The sequence below is a fragment of the Triturus cristatus genome, chromosome 5_1 (assembly GCF_964204655.1).
Source record: "Triturus cristatus chromosome 5_1, aTriCri1.1, whole genome shotgun sequence".
In the NCBI taxonomy this organism is placed as follows: Eukaryota; Metazoa; Chordata; class Amphibia; order Caudata; family Salamandridae; genus Triturus; species Triturus cristatus.
The window spans coordinates 465,482,760-465,502,713 of record NC_140587.1 but is presented as its reverse complement, the minus strand read 5'-3'; the positions used below and the strand labels follow the sequence as shown (position 1 = coordinate 465,502,713).

The 19,954-nt window shown below is 47.6% G+C and overlaps 1 protein-coding gene across 1 annotated transcript in view; it reads left to right on the top strand.

The window, feature by feature from the left end:
• The window catches only part of NECAB1 (N-terminal EF-hand calcium binding protein 1), a 1,647,431-nt gene extending 1,632,078 nt beyond the window's left edge, over positions 1-15,353 (top strand). The window contains exon 13 of the mRNA XM_085605303.1: positions 15,005-15,353. Coding sequence (XP_085461429.1) covers positions 15,005-15,033 — 29 coding nt within the window. The 3' untranslated portion in view covers positions 15,034-15,353. The remainder of the gene's footprint in view (positions 1-15,004) is intronic.
• Positions 15,354-19,954: the final 4,601 nt, after the last annotated feature.

Sequence of the window (19,954 nt, the reverse complement as noted above, 5' to 3'; positions counted from 1 at the left end):
ATCTTTTATGGAGGATACAGATCACTACCTTTTCCCTTGGAAGTAAGCCTTTAAATTATGAGGTATTGCACTGCTCCTTGTTAAGCCCAACTTTATTTAACATCTATATGGCTCCTTTGGCACCCGTTGTCGAGGCATTCAGCATTAAGGTCATCTCATATGTAGATGATATGCAGCTGAACCTCGAAGTTGATAAAGATAAGATGGCCTCAAGCCTGCATGAAAAATCCTTAGAGTGGATAAGAGGAAGCAATCTCAAATGTAACTCAGACAAGACTGAAATTCTTCTCTTTGGTTCCACTTTAGAGATTTTTTTTTTTTTTTTTTTTTTTTTTTTTGAAACCGTTTATTACAAAATTCAAAAAATATACAGAGATGGGCCTACAACCTTCAGGCCGGCCGCTAGCAAGCAAGAGAAGCATTGGATACAAACAATAGCGCCCATGCTGCGGCGAAGGGAAATGCACAGGAGGTAAAAGCGGTGGTAGCCACACCATCCGAGCACACATAACGGTTTCATTTTAATATAAATAACAACACAAAAACAAATCCACAAGGCAACCCACAATCGGAAACAGCAGCATGTGCTCCCCTAGCGGGGGGGACCCTACCAATCCATAGGAGTAGCAAGGGGGGAAAAAGGGCAAGACTGGGATTAGGTGGACTCAGTGCCCGGGACCGGGGAGATAGACTGGCTAAGGGGATGGGGCCGGTGACGGATCGGGCGATAACGGCGGGGTACAGATTCCCCCGCGGTAGGCGTTCCAGGGGCCCCATACGTTCACCCACGTCCCAGGCTTACCTCTCGCAACATACACCACTTTTTCCCGAAACATGCACCAATCCATGTTGTCCTTCCATGCCGAGACAGTCGGGGACCTCTGGGAACCCCACAGTTGAGCTATGTCGCGTTTGGCCACCATATATCCCAGAGTCACCCACCGCGTCTGTGGTACCGAATAATCGGTTGGCTCCCACACGTTCAACAGTCATCTCCTCGCTTCGGGCAGCAGCGACACACGCGTAACCACCCGCAGGACCTCATGCACACCACGCCAGAATCGCTCCACCTTCGGGCATTCCCACAGAATATGGAAAAAGGTCCCCAAAGAACCACACCCACGCTTACACAGCCCGTCCACAGCATATCCCATACGCAGTAGCCTTGGCCCTGTGACATAGACCCTATGGAGTACCTTGAGCTGGACGAAGCGAAGGCGGGCCGGTATGGCCACCTCTTTCGGGGAGGCCACCGCCGATACCCAGTCCTCGTCATCCAGCTCCAATCCATCGGCCACCCATGCCTCACGAAGGTTAGTCAGCAGTCCCGGGCGGTCATTGATAAGTTTTTTATAGATCAATGAAATCGTGCTGTCCGGTACATGTCCATCTACCACTCTATCCTCCAGAGGGGAATACTCCGGGATGGAGGCAACGTCCGGGAATACGGAGCATAGCGCATGATGGATCTGCATATACCGAAAGTACTCCCTGTCCTGCAACTGGAATTCTGTCCGTAGCATCTCGAACGTTTTGAATCCCCCCCTCGTCCAGAGATCACCCACCCTGCTGATGCCTATCATGTCCCACTTTTCAAAGCCCTTCGAGGTCCACTGGGAGCCCAACTGCTCAGATGCGTATAGTGGCGACGCCCGGGTCAGACGACCTTTCCACCCCAGAGCCACATTAGCCGCGTGCCACACTCGTACCATGACACGAGTGGGGCCCGTCAAACGTGCGTCAAGCGAGCCGGAGTACAGCGCTCGGTTATAATCACCACCCGGCAGTAAAATCTTATCCATTTCAAAAGCCGGGTTTAGAGCGGGCCCGTACAGGCCGTGATTAATCGCAGCCAGCTGGGAGGCCCAATAATACCGTTTGATATCCGGGAGGGCGATCCCCCCGTCATACCACGGGAGCGTCAGCTTCGCCAAGGCGATACGCGGTCTACCCTCCCAGAGCAGGCGGCGCTGCAAACTCTCCACCTCGCGAAAGTAGCGCGCCGGGACGACGTCCATTGTGTTCTGCAGAGCGTACAGGAAACGTGGCAGCGACATCATCTTAAACAATGCCGCCCGGCCGAGCGGTGAGAGCGGCAAGCGCCTCCAACGCGCAACATCCTCCTTCAGGCGCTGGAGGGGGGGGAGCAAGTTCTGACTATATCGGGCCTCCGCGTCCAGGGTAATGAAGACACCTAGGTACCGAAATCCCTGCGGGGCGATCTGGATAGGACAGCCCCGCGGAAGGATAGGGTCCTCCCCAGAGAGAACATAGACGCACGATTTAGCCCAGTTGATGATAAGGCCGGAGTTAAGGCCAAATGAATGCAATACATCAACCAGCACTATCAGTGATTTACGTGGGGAAGCCAGGTACAGGAGGATATCGTCAGCATATAGAGATACGCGGTCCTCATACTCGGGGGTCCAGCGGAGACCACGAATAGAAGGTTCCCACTGCAGCCACTCCGCCAGGGGCTCCAAAGCGAGCGCGAAAAGGAGCGGTGATAACGGGCAGCCCTGCCGCGTGCCCCTGCCCAGCTCGAACGAGGCCGACACTCTACCGTTGACCACGACCTGCGCCAGCGGACCCGAGTACAACAATTTTACCCAACTGATGAATCCTGGGCCAAACCCAAACTTCGCGAGCGTCGCCCAAATATAGGGCCATTCAAGCGTGTCAAACGCCATAGTGGCGTCCAAGGACGCCAAGATGGCCGGCTCTCGTATGAACGGGACACGTGCAAGCACCCCATGCAAACGCCGCAGGTTAAGCGCTGTATTGCGATGAGGGATGAAGCCGGACTGATCCTGGTAAATCAAGTCACACACTACGCCGACCAGCCGATTGGCCAACACCTTGGCGAGGATTTTGGGCTCTGCATTCAATAACGAAATAGGCCGATAGGATGTGACCCGGTCCCGTGGCCTCCCCTCCGTATGGATAACCACGATAGTAGCTAGACGCTGGTCTAGCGGGAGGGAACCCGCCGAGTGGGCCGCGAGGAACATAGCGCGGAGATGTGGCGCCAGCGTATCCGGTCGCAACTTATACAACTCGATGGGAAGACCATTAGGGCCCATGGCCTTGCCGGAAGCGACCGATCGTATGGCGAGGGCAATTTCTTCGGAAGTTGGAGCAGTGTCCAACGACACTCTGTCCTCCTCCGAAAGGGAAGGCAGCGCGATATCCCTGAGCAGGGCGTGGGAATCCTCTTCAGAGCGGGAGGACACCGGGGAATACACCCCACGGAAATAGTCTGCAAAGCAGGCGACAATTTCTTCTGGTTCAGTGACACAGACACCATTCTGTTTCTCAATCAACGGGACAACTCGACTCGCTCTCTCCTTTTTGTCCAACCATGCAATCAATTTACCAGCCTTATCACCCACATCATACAATCTCCCCTGTTGCTCTCTACTGAGGCCCCTGGCCGCCTCCGTGACGAGGGCCTTATAAGCCGATTGCTTGAGTCGAAGAACATGTAATTTGTCATCCGTCACCCCATATTCTAGATCACCCTCCAACTCGGTTATCTCCGCTTCAATACGAGTCACCTCCTCCCGCTCGCGCCTCCGGGAATGGGAAATAAGGGACAAGGCCTCTCCCCTGAGTACCGTCTTGAACGCCTCCCACAATGAGATCGCTGATGACACAGACCCCACATTCTCGTCAAAGTAACGCTTAAGGGATTTAACCAGCTCTGCGCGAATGGTGGGGTCACGCAGGTACCAGGGATTAATCGGGACCACCCTACCCTCTCCCCTCGAAAGAATATCAAAGTGCAACAAGAGTGGAGAGTGGTCCGAAATACCCCGTGCCAAATGGCGCACCTCCCCTATCCTCCCAACGTGTGCCGCCGGAACCAGGACATAATCTAGCCGTGAGAGACTACCATGAGCCCCGGAATGGAAGGTGTACTGCAGCTGCGTGGGATGTTTCAAACGCCAACAATCCACCAGCCCCAAGGTATCCAAGAGGCCAGACAACCAGGCCTGGGCACGGGGGAGATCCCTAGGGGGGTGACGATCCACAGTTCCGGAAACCACAGCATTAAAGTCCCCCCCCACCACTAGAAACCCCTCCGGAAGGCCAAGGAGAAGGCGCCCCAGATCCGCAAAGGTGGTCGTCTGCAGCCCCGGCGGGACATAGACAGACACAAAAACGACCACTCTGCCCTCCATTCTACCCACCAAAACCGTGTAACGTCCCCTGTCGTCATGGTGCACCTCATCAATCTCCAACGGGAGCGAGTTCTTAACCATAATGCCCACACCCCTTGAACCAGACGTGAAGCCCGAATGGGCCACAAGGCGGTAGCCCCGTCTATTCATGGCACAAAAGGAGTTGCCAATGAGGTGTGTCTCCTGCAGAAAAACTATATCGGGCGAGATTCGCTTCAAGAACTGCAGGACCACACCTCGTTTTATCCTGTCCCCCAATCCATTAACATTCCAGGACAACAAGCTCAGTCCCCTACCCCCCATCATAAACAGAAGCCATCACACGTCCCCCAGAGAGCACTTTAGAAATAATACAACGATGTTTTTGCCTTGTGGTAGAAACGAACAACACCCCACCCCAACCCACCCACCTCAACAAAACTCCCCCCTCCCTGCACCCCTGCATGATCCCAGACAGCCCCCCCAACTTGCAGTGTGCCTGTCGCCCCTATATAGTGAAACTAACTAGACCCCCTAGAGGAGGAAAGAGCACCCCTTCTAGACCCCACACAACCTCCAAAAGAGGGGAAAGAACAAAGACAGAAGCTTTGGTCGAAAGTGGCATCATAATCGTCCAGAGTGAGGTCCAATATCCACCCCTCAGTCCCGATCCAGTGGGCCGTCTCCTCCCGCCGCCCCCCCCCACCGTCCCGAGCACTACCCCCAGACAGAGTGTCCAGCCAGTCCCCGGCCGCCTCGGGACGATCAAAAAAGTGCGTGCGACCATCCACCTCTACCCGCAGCTTGGCCGGGAAGAGCATGGCGTATTTTAAGTTCATGTCCCGGAGCCGGCGCTTAACACCCAGGAAACTCAGTCTCTGTTTCTGGACAGCTTGAGTGAAATCGGGATAAAAGTTCACCTCCATATTTTCCAGCTTCATCGGCCCTTGTAGTCTGGAGGCTTGCAAGATCGCGTCCCTGTCCCGAAAGTTAAAAATCCGGGCAATGAGAGGCCGCGGAGGGGCTCCGACCTTCGGCCTTCCCCCGGGAACTCTGTGGGCCCTCTCCACTGCAAAGAATTTACTCAGTCCCCTAGGCTGGAGATGGGTAACGATCAGGTCCTCCACAAAAAGATCCGCCGCCGCTTCCTCCCGTCCCTCGGGTACTCCGATGATGCGGATGTTATTCCTCCGGGCCCGACTCTCGGAATCCTCGAGGCGCCGATCCATAAGCACACTCGCCTGACGAAGTCGGCGCACCTCCGTTTGGAGGGCCGCCACCTCAGTCGTGAGGCCCGACGCGGTGTGGGCCAAAGAATCGACCCGGTCGTTGGTTTTGGAGAGATCAGCCCTCACCAGGTTGACATCCACTAGGATCGCGTCGATTTTGTGGGCTAAGGTGTCAAACTGCTGGCCCACCGAGGCCTTCATCTCAGCAATGGCGCCCATGACGTCTTGCAGAGTCAACTCTGTGGCCAAATCCGGGGCATCCGGAGGGCACTCAGAGGACTTGTGCGGTCCACTGGGAGATCCCTTCGGGAGGGTGTAGCGGTCCATGATGTTGGCCTGATGTGCGGTGCCACGCCGGGTCGACTTGGCCTTCGACCGATCGCCATCTTGTTTCGTGGCCATCGTCGCGGGTCTCACCCCCTCACCAGCCACGCAGTAAAGGGCAAGCAATCAAGGCCACGGAGTCCGGGGGGGTCACCCCAGGACGGCAGAGCGGGCCAAAGCAGGCAGGCAGGCTGGGTCACCCAGCGAGGCCACCCCAACACCAAGAGCGCCGCAATCCCACTTGCAAAGACGGCAAGGGGGCGCGAAAGTGAAAGTGAAAGTGCGGGGTACGTGACTCGCCAGGCCCAGCCCGCCGATGTTGTTCACTTTGCCACCGGGTCGCCCCCAAACGCGAGTCCGGGGTCAGGAGCGAAGGAGGCCGCAAACTTCAATCGGTGCTCACTCCGGCACCCGAGGTCCGATTCGAGAACGGGAAACGGGTACCACCTCGGCTCAGGCTCACCGACACAGTCCCCTCAACCGATGCAGGATGAAGACAGGATAAACGTAGGAGGTCGCGGAGGTCCTCGGGAGCCTCGCACCTACGCGGCCATCTTGGTTGCGCGCTAGGCTCCTCCACTTTAGAGATTTGGTTAGACAACTACTGGTCTAGTAGGATACCTCCTGTAGCATCACGCTACAAAGAACCACGGACACTTATGGTGGTTTAACAGGAGCTTTATTCATCAGCCTCTTGTCTCTGCCTTGTCCCTACACTAACTGCCTCTTCCTATAGTGACTCCTCCTCTTCCCCTCACTCTACTCGCTCCGCCCCCCAACTACTAGACTGCTGACTTCGTTACATCTCCCCTTTTCTTGATAAAACAAACAAACAACAGTGCTTCAGTCTATCTCTACAATGAGTCTCTTTGGTGGCTGGGTATCGCGACGCGGCCGTAACGACGTGTCCCCAGTGGACACGCTCGGCACGGACTCACTCTGCTGACCTCTGCCCCCTGTATCACTAGGATCAGGTTCTTCAGGTGCGGGAGTGTCAGTCGGGTCCACCCCAGGTCCTTTCATGTCTCGCGGACACCTCTTAAAGTGGGATATGTTCCTGGTAATTCTGCAGTGTTCAGATTCCGCCGTCAGCATCGTGCCCTTCTGCTGGGTAATTAATAATGGCTCGTCACGGAATCGGGAATCAGTCTTTCTCTGCTGCTCCTGCCTAACGAAGACATGATCCCCTTCGTGCAAGGATGGAGACCTCGCCCTCCTTTTGGCATCGGCATGCGATTGCAGTCTGTCCTTGTTATGCTTGTCAGTCACAGCTATTTCCTGGTGCATGTACTTTGGTGATACCGCTTGCAGAGCACCTTCCTCTGTCGGGCTACGATTTCTCACTGGCCGCCCTAGCATGAGGGTCGCAGGGCATTGTCCGGTGGTTGAGTGGGGAGTTGTCCTGTAGGCTCTTAGGACCTCATTCAGAGCTGCCTGCAGTTCTCTCTTCTCAGCAGTGGCTTGCTGAAATGTCTTTTTAATCGTAGCCATAAATCTCTCAATGGTGCCATTCGCTTGTGGCCAGAGTGGTGTGACCTTTCTGTGCTCAAAGTCCATGTGTTTCGCAAAAGCACTGAATTCGTGTCCATTGAATGGGGGCTCATTGTCTGTTTTGACTTCCTTGGGAACACCCCATGTTGCAAATGTCTCATATAGCACTTTGAGAGTGCAGGAGGCGCTTGTGGACGATATTATTTGAGCGATGGGAAATCGTGAATATTCGTCGATTATGGCAACTACATACTTTCCAGACTGCAGCGGTCCATAGAAGTCCATGGCAACTTCTTGCCACACTCCACTGGGTAGGGTGGTCATTTGTAATGGTGCCGGTGGATTGCTTTTGCTGGTTGACTGACAGAGATACTCCTCAGCAATCAATGGTCTGGATTCTGACGACGGTAGAGGGTGGCAGGGCATGTAGTCAGCCGGGTTCTCCGCCTTCCCCGGTTTGGGAGGTAATTTGGGAAACTTGCTGACACAGTTCTTATTGTCGTTTACAGTGAATAAGACTTCCACCAGAAGAAGACGCTCCGCAGTGGGGAGGCTAAGTAGGCAGTCGGCGTCAGGCCCCTTGATGACATGTATGACCGCCGGTACAGTGATGTCGTCATGGGTGAGAGTTGTGTGGAATTTACCCAGACAGGGGAGCGGTTTTTTGGACATCCACGTAAAGACACGGACTGGTGCAAAAGTTAGCTGGGGGTTTCGGGACCATTTCCTCGTGTTCCGTAACTGAAATATAGTTCAGCGAGGCTCCGCTATCCCATATAAATTTGGTGTCGTGATTCCCCAGTCTAATATCTAGACATGGATACTTTTTTAGTTGATCAGGGTCCGCAATCAGGTTCAATTGTTCCACAGTGTAGGTCGAGTCTTTGGAGGAAGATGATCTCGAGTCCCGAGATGGGGATCTGCGTCCCCAACGTGACCTGCGTGATTCCCGGCTGGAATGTGATGAACCTGGGGACCACCTGGGCTCTCCTTGAACAGCTCTAATGTGATGTTTCCTTGTATCAGAGCGGGACGATCTCGTTGTCCCACCTCGCCTTTCTTTGGATCGCCCACATTTCCTGCATCGCTGACCCATAGCCGGACAGGTGTCTGTATGGGGATAGTCATAACCACACCGATAACATCGGCCAGTCCTTTCCGGCTTTTGGTCCCTTCGCCCTGTTTCTCTTCTCCTGTACTCCGGGCGTCGTTGGTGAGACGACGGTCTCTGTCTCCATTTATTCTCCCGCGAATACTTCCTTCTGCTACGAGGTCGGTCTTGAACACGGTGCGCTTGCTCATACCTGACGTTGTGGCCTGTTTCAATGGTGGCAGCGTGTTCCTCCGCTTGGTCATATATGTGGGTCATTTCTTCAATCTCTTCTAATTCGTGGGGTTTCCTCAGTAGCCGTCTCCTGAGAGCTTCTGAGTGACAGCCAACTATGATTTGTGATTTGATAGCGGCGTCAGGCGAGAAGGTTTCGAACTCACAGTGTCTCGACAGCCGTCGTAACCGGGTGATAAATGCACTCATTGCCTCCTCTTTTCCTTGACGCGCTTGGTGAAACTCGTGGCGCTCATAGTCCACGTTTCTTTTATGCAGAAACTTTTTGTTTAGTGCCTCACGCACCTTGTCATATGTTCCACTATCTGCAGGTGAGAAATCCTTGATGATTTTACTTATTTCCCGGCCTGCTAGGTTGCGAAGGGCAATTAACTTCTCTTTGTCTTCCATCACTCTGGATCCCTCGATGTAATCTTCGAAGTCTTCTAACCATTCTTGCCACTTGGGGCCCATACTCCCTCCTGTGGTCACGGTTAGAGGTTCCGGAGCTCGCAGGTGTGATCCTCCCGCAACAAGGAGCTTCCGCTGTGGTGAAGTCGCCATTGTGTCGTTGTCTTCTTTCCACTCCTTCGTTGGTGCTTGTTTCATTATGGATTCTCGCCAATGCTTGTTTATTTGCTCTCGTCAATGCTTGTTTATTTGCTCTTGTCAACGCTTGTTTAGTTGCTCTTGCCAATGCTTGTTTACTTGTTCTCGCCAATGCTTGTTTATTTGCTCTCGTCAATGCTTGTTTATGTGCTCTTGTCAACGCTTGTTTATTTGCTCTTGCCAATGCTCGTTTACTTACTCTCGTCAATGCTCGTTTACTTACTCTCGTCAATGCTTGTTTATTTGCACTTGGCAATGCTTGTTTGTTTGCACTCCACAATGCTTGTTTATCTCTTCTTGCCAATGCTTGTTTGTTTGCACCTATCAGTGCTTGTTTACTTGTACTTGACAATGCTTGTTTTACATCCCTTCGCCAATGCTTGTTTATTTGCACTTGACAAGGCTTGCTTATTTTCTGGGTGCCTGACTTCAAAATGGCCGCTCTGCAACACTCAAGGGGACTGTCTCGAAGGCTGCCTGACTCCAAGATGGCCGCCGTCCCTGCACACACACGAGGCTCTCTCTCCTGGCTCATTCAGTCCTTTCCATGCTGGACTCACCGGCGGGCAGCTTCAAGGGTGGCACTCTTCAGGCTCTGCTCATTTTCGACGGTGACAGCTATCAGGTGAGGTCGGGGTGGGCTCCCGCCTTATTCTGCAGCTTCCCGCTTTTCCCTCGCGACAGCGTGCCAAAGCTCACGCATCGGGCAAGAGATCAGCCGGCATCGACGGGCGTTCAGCTCGTATTTCAACGCGCTCAACGGCGCTCGCTGGCAGGCTTTCGGAGACAGCGTCTCCAACATAGAGGCACTCCTCTCTTCGCTCTGGGGCACAAGGCAGGGTCGGGCTGGGCTCCCGACTTCTGTACTCACTGGTGGCATTCAACTCTCACGCATCCAGCGTGAATCGCGCTTCGGAGCGATCGGTCACTTCAGGCAGGTCCACACCTGTTCCTGTGGCTGCTCCCGGCTCTTCAACAATCTCTGGGGCTCCTTGGACAGTGGGGCTTGCTCATCCCACCCTCGTCGCCAGTTGTAGCATCGCGCTACAAAGAACCACGGACACTTATGGTGGTTTAACAGGAGCTTTATTCATCAGCCTCTTGTCTCTGCCTTGTCCCTACACTAACTGCCTCTACCTATATAGACTCCTCCTCTTCCCCTCACTCTACTCGCTCCGCCCCCCCAACTACTAGACTGCTGACTTCATTACACCTCCTTCAGCGTCACCAGCTATGGTTGCTAGGAATTTGGAAGTAAAATCTGACAACCAAGTCTCTTTCTGACCCCAAATCATTGCAGTGGTCAACACCTGCTTTGCCTTGCTTAAAGTGATGAAGAAATTTCTCCACCTGCTTCCGTCAGAGATGTGCAAAATAATGGTTCGCGCTCTGATCATCATATGAAAATGCTCCTTACCGGATTCTCTTGGTGTACAGAGATAAGTGTCTTCAAACAATTCAAAACACGGCAGCAAGCTAATTCTAAAAATACCCCACTCAGCTCCTATCTCTGAGCATCTTAAATTGTTGCACCTACTGCTTGTCCATAAGAGGCTCCCTTCAAGGTATTTATACTAGTCCACAGACCATTACAACTAGAAGCCCCAAATATCTGTCCAATCAGATGGCTCATTTTACAAATACTAGACTACTGCCCTCCTCAAAGGATTTTCAGGCTTTTACGCCCAGGTTTAAGTTTGCGAAGAGAGGCGGACATTCCTTTTATTTGTGCCAACTCAGACCTGTAAAATTCTCCCAGTATACCTGCATCCTACTAAAAATGAGATGCAGTTCTAAAACCATCTCAAGACTTGGCTATTTACTTCCAGCTAACTCTTGTTGAGTTTCTGTTATTCCATGGTCTTTTTAGCTATGAGAAGCTCGTCGGAGCAGCTGTATGTGTTACAAATAACAGTATTCATTCATAGGCGATACATTTTGCGTATAAAAGTCATCAACTATCTCCTCCATAGGCATCTAGAAACCCAGCTATTCACGTGTGTGCAGGTACTTCAGACAGATGTGCCTCTTGTACATATTCACCTTTGGGTAGTAGGTCAGGCTCCTCATCTGGATCCTCCTCCATTCTAAGGCCTCAATTATGCGTCCTGAATTATTAGGGTGTTATTTATTGCACACCCGATAAATAATAATAACCTGTGGATCTTTATTTATTAGATGCGATAAATAACACCAGTGCTGTTTCACCTTGAAAAACATGTTTTACATGCAGAATTTGGTGCCTATTGCACCTTAATCTATGTATTTGTATTAACCAGGCCCTTTTCAACTGCACACACATTTTTGGCAGGTTTGACATCCTGAAATTTAACAGGGGGAAAATTTGACTGTCTATAAAATCTGAAAAACTCATAATTCTGGCACCTGTGCAAACAATGGTTTGTATGAGTGTCGCAATTTAATGAGGCACTAATGATCAAAGCATAGTTGGTTTTGTGGTGGTTCAGGAGAATTCAGAACCACTGTCACAGATGTATCAATGTCTTGCAACTCCAACCTTGATAGTGTGAGGTACTCCCTTTCTCAGAAATTAGGGATTGTGTGCAAATTAGTGGCTCTTGAATGCACCCCTTTGCCCCTCCATAGTGCAACACAAGTCATGCTCAAGCAGGTTTTCTTTAATTATATCACTGCCTAGCGGCCAGACATGGTGCTCCTGCAAGACACTGCTATTTCAGAACCAGCCACCAGGTGGAATACCTCTCAATAATGGGCAGTCAACTAGAGAGAGGGAGACTAGCTACAATGGAGACTTCCAACAGCTCCGGGCCCACAGTACCAGCCTGCCAATCTACATAGGCAGGACAAACTCAGAAAAGCACCACATTCAAACCAACCTCCTCAGTACCGTCTGATAAGCTTCACATTTCAATAAACTAAAACAACCACTTACCACCAGGGTCTAGAGGCAGGGATCTCTATAGACAACAAGCACTGGCTCCAAGGAGAGAACGAAAAAACACAACATGTAGGGGGTAGGTTGATATGGGGGCAAAGTGGGGCTTAATGAAAAGGAAAGAACAATTCTCAATCTCTTGATCAGATTAACTTTCCTCCTAATAATTGTATATAAGGTTTACTATCACGGAGGGGATGCTCACCTGATATATGTACAGACTGGAATGAGGAAAATGGTCAAAGGGAGTGATCCGAAAGATGTGCAATGTTCCAGTGTGGTGGTGATGTGGCATCCTTTCAGGAGTGAACGTTCAGACAGTAGTTCTGATGCAGGTATTAAAGTTTGCATTTAGGATTTAGCACCCGGTAAAAGAGTCACTACTCGATAACGCTGGCATCCGGGTCAACCTTTTGTCCTGACAGACAGCTAGATATTATGGTGTGAAGGTGGAAAGGACAGATGCAGGGAAATTGCATAATCATTAGAGGGTAGCGTGTTGCTTTTAGTAGAGAAACCGTATGAACGCGGAATATTCCGAATGAATGAAATGTGATTAGTGGGACTATTAGATATTTATATGAAAAGAGGACATAGGATTTGGAAATTCAGCCCATGATCTTTGGTGCCAGTAGTAATAAGTAAATGCCTGATAATTCATCACCGTATTAGTTAGAGCTATTTATTATAAGCCCTGAAGAAGTGGCTTAGTATGCCGCGAAACGTGTTGGCTGAAGTTTGCTATGGCTGGGTCTATCTAGTGATGTAGTCCATGAATTGCGTTTTAACAGATCATTGTTTTTTCAGTGTGCCTTCATATGTTAATTGTATACGGCTACAAAAAGATTCTAATAGGATTAAGAATAAAAGCAAATTCAACTACACAAGTAATCTATTGAGTGTTTATGTTATTGAGCACCCGACAAACATTAATATTGATCTTGAATATATGGGCCCCATTGAACAACTGGCCTTTGTATGTGGCAGCTTGCACATGGCCATCTCATCTTATTGCCTAAATATACTGGTTTATATTATATATGTGATTATGAAGTTATAATTCATACTGGAAGTATCCTATGAAATAAGTGTAATATTAACAGGGAAACCCTCACTGCCCTATGAGTTAAAAAAATAATCAAACCAGATGTCTGGCTCTGGCTGAGTTTCAGGAAACTGTACCAATGTTTCTTTAGGCCTAGACACCCGGGTGGTCAGAACACCATATCCCGTGCTCGGTCCCTACATGAGGGAGTGTGGCTATTAATGTGACAGCCATCTGATCTTTGGTTTCCTCGTTACCATTGCAGAGATAATAGCTTCCACTCTGCAGTTGTATGGAATATCCATGCATAACTGAGCAATTGGGTCGTGCACAATGCAGACAGAAAGTAATATACGTTCGGCCCACCTTGTTGCCTAGAACTATCATGGACATCAGAAAAATCTACAGTGTTTAGGGGCAGGGATGACTGAGTCCCTTGGATCTCTCAGCAGAGGAGAAGGGAGATATATCCACCTTGTCATCGACATCCAGTCAGTCACTGGGCAGTGGGTCAAGTAGAGAAGTACAGATCTGACACGAGCAGGGCTCGGGATGAAACCACCGACCAGGGCATTGGATGCGCTAGTTAGAAATAAAAACCATGGCAAGGAGGGGCAGACGCAGGGGCGGCTTCTCCGGTATGGCGGAGTAGTGTCACTCCCCGTTGCTGAAGCCAGCAGAGGCAAACAACAAAAATAAAAGGGTAACAAAATAATGTTATTATCATTTTATTATTTGTCCTGTACGCTGCAAGCCAAGCCAAGGGAAGGACGGGGCCATCTATACTGATGCTGCAGCTGCAGCACCAGATAGGAGGGGGGAGTGGTGGGCAATGCTAAGTCACATGACGGTTTGGCCAGCTGTCAGGGGCAGGCCAAACTGTCAAGCACACTTAGCCTTTCTCCAACCCCAGCTGTGTTGCACAGCAGGTTGGCGAACCGAGAAAGGCTCCCAATCCCTGTCTGAAAGCTGAACCGGTCTCCTAGGAATCATCTATGACAGCAAACTGATGTCCAAAGTGGGGTGGATCAGCAGAGCCTTCTTGGATTTACCTAACTGGGGGTGACAGCCTATGTACCTTGTGGTATTATCCAGGAGAAGGGAGTTTGCTCCTTCCACATGCAAGTAGAGAAGAAGAAGGCAAAATAAGAAAAAAGTTATGAAACTCATACATTATCCTTATGTAGGCCTCAAGGCTTTGTGTTAATAAGAAATCTCTGCATGCAGAAGCGTGGCTTTCCACATGTGGAGGTTTGCCACGTTTAAGTAAATCTGTCAAATTAGATGTAGATTCACAGGACGTGTATACTTATACATGCCTTTGTTATTTTCCCCCAAAACATCTATAATGGGAATATTTGGAGAATATTCAGATACAATTAGTGAAAATAGAAAAGACTGCACCATCCCATCTTTGCACTTCTACTCTTTCTTTTTACCACTTGGGAAGTAAACATTTTATACCAATATTCAAAGGCATTTTGAGTAGGTGAAGTAGTACAACTACTAGTGCTACTTCAATTGCGAATTGGCACCCAAATGTGTATTTGTATTTGATCTGCACTTGTGCATCAGCAATTTGAAGGGAAATTTGTTTAAAGCCAGTGGTTACTGTACGACTACATCTATAACGATTGACGGCCGATGAGTAAGATAGTTTGCAGTAATGCAAAACGCCTTAAAATGGCATCCGTCACTATAAAGCACTTTTAGACAATAATTAACTAGGTCTAAACTAAAAAAAACTTACAATAAACGAAACAATGCTAACTAACAATCAGTCATACCATCGATGGATAATAGTGTGTCTTATTTGTGTGGGATGAGTTTCTCAGTGAAATTAATTGAAAAGATGTTTTTGAAAATGAATAATCCAGTGATTAGTCCTATTCTATTTTTCAGCATCATGGTGGGTCTTGAACAACAACTAGATGAACAACTTCTATTGGACTCTTTCATAGTGGAATACTGTACTTAACATATTTGTGTGGAAAAATATTTGTATAACTATTGTTGGTGCCACTGTTAGTAACATAGAATGTATCTTGTTAGGTTCTGAATCTTTTTGTTGTATCAATTTACTGTGTCTTATAAAGCTTCATACGACCTATTAAAAAGGTGTTCTTTGTTCAATAGCCTATATATTTCTTATGTATCCCAGAATACCTTGCACTACATATGTTTACTGGACGATTTGTCAATAGCTGTATTTTTCAGTGTATGGTATTACTACAATAAAGGTTTCCATTCATCTTTGTTGTGTTTTCCCCTTATTGCATGCAAGAATGTTTAGGATTTGTCTTGTCTGAATGGATCATGCTTTTGTTTTAAATTTCTTTTAAAAGGATGGTATTGAAAAGGGGAACTAGAAAGAGCAGTATCAGTTTACGACTCTTGCTGGTTCTTACGATGGAGCCATTGTGAAAGCCAACAAAATTTTAGTTATGGGGTGATGTACATAAGTGCCATTCTACGCCTATTGGCCTGTTGTAGTGAAAAGATCACTGTTGGCTTTCAGTACCTGATGTATCGGATTCTAAAGTTTAGCGCTGCATAAGGGCTCAGAGCCATTAAAGATAAGACAAGTAAGAAAGTGGATTGTTAAAACTATGAGGCAGCCGCTTCCTCAAGGCTGTTAATAGAATTTATGAAGAACATAAATCACTATCCAAGTAAAACAAACAGACATATGACACAAATATCGTACATACCTATTGTACCTCAAATATTAAACACATTTTAGACATAGTTAAAATGTAATCAATCAATATAACTCAGTAGTACATATTATAGCAATATGAACAATTTGTTAAAAAACACTACCTATCAAATCAATTTGCACCTTCACATTTGTCAATATCATGAATGTACACTGTGGTTCCATACAGAGTTATCCTCATAACATCGATCTGTACAGATTCAATAAATATAGAGTAGTATAGCAGTCACTCTCCCACGGTATTTTCCTAGAAGTACTCTCATTGTAAGTAGTTAATTATTGTTAATCAGGTAATCTCGAACTCAAAGGAAAATAAATTCTAGCAGTGGCTATTAGTTATAACTGCAAGATGGTACTCATCTTTGAAAGACATGTTAAGCTTAATTTGCTTTTTGAACTAATATCTGTTTAATGTTCGTATGGTGTTCCCATTTTTTTCCTTATACTTTTCCAACTGTCTGAAGTTTAACAACAACAACAACCTTCTTAGTTTGGATTTTTTTATATATAGATATGGTGTCTGTAGATAGAAAATATATATTTTAAGAGATATATCTCAAAAAAGAGCATCCAATACTGACATTCCAATTACAATATACTGTATTTTGCATATTAAGATCATGCTGTCATTTATTAACCCTCCTACAGCTAACTATCTAATTTTGACTAGACAGAATATCATCTGTATGTAAACTTAAGATGAATCTACCGATTAATCCATTAATAAAAATCAGCACACCTGTTATGCAGATGCACTTGAAATCTCTGTTTTACCAAATGTGTGACTGCTGAGTTAATTATTTTCAACTGATTCACCTATAAGTATACTCTGACTTTCACTATTCAGGAAATCAGTAGTCTCAAATGACATAAGTGATGACATCATTCAAGCTTCGTTTGTACACAAATTATACTGTAGAAACTAGTATGGCATTAGAGTCCTGAAAGTAAGTACAAAATAGCTCAGACCAATATAATGTATCATTAACACCATCACAGATAAAACTTCCTTAGATGTAGCAAGTATGTGTTATGTGCAACATTGACCCTATACCAAACACTTTACGGGTGGCCTAGTTTATATTAACAATCAAATACAGATATATAGAAAACCCTAATTTCTAACAGTGTTCAATATGTATACAATTGTTCAGAGAAAGCAAAGTTCCTCAAGATACTCAACGTCTGTGAAAAAACGTAATGCCCTACTACGGACAGCTTTTATCTGTATCAAACCCCTCACTGTCACTGAAATGACATTGAGAAATCAATTTAATATGAGTAGAAAAATGGGTACTGTAAACAGTGTTTACTCTATGGAGAGAGTTTACTCTGGACTACACTGTTTGCAAACAGTGAACCTCTCATGAGAAATACCCCACAGAGTATCTAAAAATATCTAATAAGAACATTGTACACTCTATGCGACACTTCTAAAACACACAAAAAAAATATTTGCTTACAATAACCAAGGTCTGAAGGTGCTAAAGATCATATTACCTGCAGTCTTCATACTGTGGTGAAAAATGTATAGGTAGCCCATCTTCCAAAGCAAAAGACACAAAATACATAGGTTAGTACCTGGTGCACATAGTCTTCTATGTTATGTAGAAATTGTCATGCTGAGGCAATTTGGTGTAATAACTCAAGGCTGCTTGAAATACTTAGGGGCATATTTACAAGACCCTATTGACACAGGAATGTCACTTTTAACAACGTTCCTTGAAGTACTGGGTATTTTAGACCCAGCGGTGCAGGGGCACACACCCTATGACTTCTGGGTTCACCCTGTTCCGGACCTACAGAAACACAGAGTCTTCTGCGTGAAGTCAAAGATTCGTTTATTGGCTGCAGACCAATGACAGGTATCCTAGAAGTACAACAGCGTGTATGTTCTCAGGAGACTGCTGAAAATCATAGGAACGGACTTCTCCTTAAGTACAAAATATCATGCTCCAGGCACACATTCCTTGGTTTACGATATGGCCATATAAAGGTATACATTACAAACGAAAAAGCAGAGTCATGATGACCATCCCACATTCCAGTTCGGCCAGCCCACAATGATTTACACAGTAAGGTTCAGATCCCATGTTTGATGTAAATAGACCCCTCAATAAACATGAGCATCTCCTGCTTTGGGAAACAAGTCATAAAACAGGAACAAGCAGGTGTGGAAGAGATTAGCCGGGGGATTGTGTAGAATGAAAGGGTTTTATGACGGGTCAAGCCCTGATGCTAATCACAGGTGGAAGGAGGAAGGGGAGCTCGAGAGACCGGTTTGACCCGGGGCAGCAGAGCCAGCTGCCCAGGTCACAGAGAAGTCAGAGGGAAAGCCCATGTACTGTGAGGCTCGTATTTACTCCATTATAGCCTATGTGAGGGCAATGACAAGATGGCCACTGCTTCCAAAATGGAACCCGCGTAGTGGAGCAGAATAACGTGTACACAGTGCATTCATAGCTAGAACGATATATAAAGCACTCGTACATGCCGCATTTACCATTTGCGGTTCGCTAATACCAAGATAGACAGGGGTAGGGCCCTGTCCCCTACGCGGTCCCGAATATTAAAGTACGACAGACCCTCCTTTTGCCCTTACATAGGCAATCACTATACTCATCTTAATCCGAGTCTAGGTCAATGTTCACGAAGTCATGGAGATGTTGCTGTAGCATCATCCTATTACTTAGCTCGTCCCTCGATACAGGTTTCCTTACACATAAGGTAGTACAGAGACCACATATCACGGGAGCACACTGTATACACAGGCAGAACAGGAAAAGAATGGCTAAGATCATTCCAATGACCATCAGAACTTTCCATCCCCAGGCAGATATCAATTCCCAGAACCACCCCACCAGTGACCAATCTCCCTTATCCACGTGTATGGATTCAGATATTTTATGGAGTTTGGAGATGGCTTGATACACTGTTGGAGCATTATCTGGTATGAAAATGCAGCAACTGGATTGGATGACCTTGCATACCCCACCGCGGTCTGCAAGAATAACGTCTAGAACCATGCGGTTCTGCAGAGTCATAAGGCGATCCGCTTGGAGCTCAGCTGTCAGATTACTAAGGGCACCAGCCGTTACATTGACAGTGGATTCAACCACACGTGTCAGCTGTCTCAGGTTCCTACTATTGACCATAGGTCCCCAAAACGGCAGGAAACCCAAGAAGAAGTCTCCTGCTTCCTGACCGGCAGTATCCTCCTTACTAATCACACCTCTCACAACTCTGGTCTTGTGATAGTCAGAGGCAGCAGTAAATGTCGGCGGTAGCAAGTTCGCAATATAACATGTGCCCGAGAAATCAGGGGGCAGCCATGTATATGCTCGGTCATGACAGATGAAATATGTGCCCTTAGCAGCCAAAAACGCAGGGGAAAACTGTGACGGGAAGGTGTACGTTTCAGTACAGTCACTTCTTCCCAGTTGAGCTCTAGGATTCTGACCATTACCCTGTAAGCAGAACCGACCCATGTGGGGTACGACCCAGATTGGAGATGAGATTTTTCGCTGTCTTTCACCCAGACTAATACTATACCCCGTCGCGTTCCATCCTACATAAGGTCTCAACTCTTCTTTGGGAATAGATGAGTATGCATTTATATCCCTACTCATATCGGCAACTCCTTTCATCAAAGCCTTATTATTGGTGATAGGTCTGATGGAACGCGGTTGGCGAGGGGAGTATGTATCTAGAGCATAGAGAAACATGGTTTGGAATGCCCATGACGATCCATTGTAACTGTACGGCAGCACCAGGTAGGGAATACCTTTGTTAATGGTATGTGGCATTAACCCACATACCCAGCAATTGGTCGTATTCATTACCCGTTGGTGCTGGTGCAAGAGCTGGATAAACGAGTTATTTACAAACTCTGATCGTCTGGTCTGTTCGTGCTCAGGCAAAGGGTGGAAAGAGTGAGAGGAGGCAGTAGAAAGAGATATAGGCTGTTCAGTGGGTGCAATGGGCTTTTGAGCGGAGAAAAACACAAATCCTACAATAAACATTATGATACTACAAAGTGTAAAGAGGCACAAAAAGACAAAACATTTACTTTTCATAATTTCACACATCCTTGCGTTAGAGTTCATTTCCTCAATCGGTCTCTCCATCTTAAA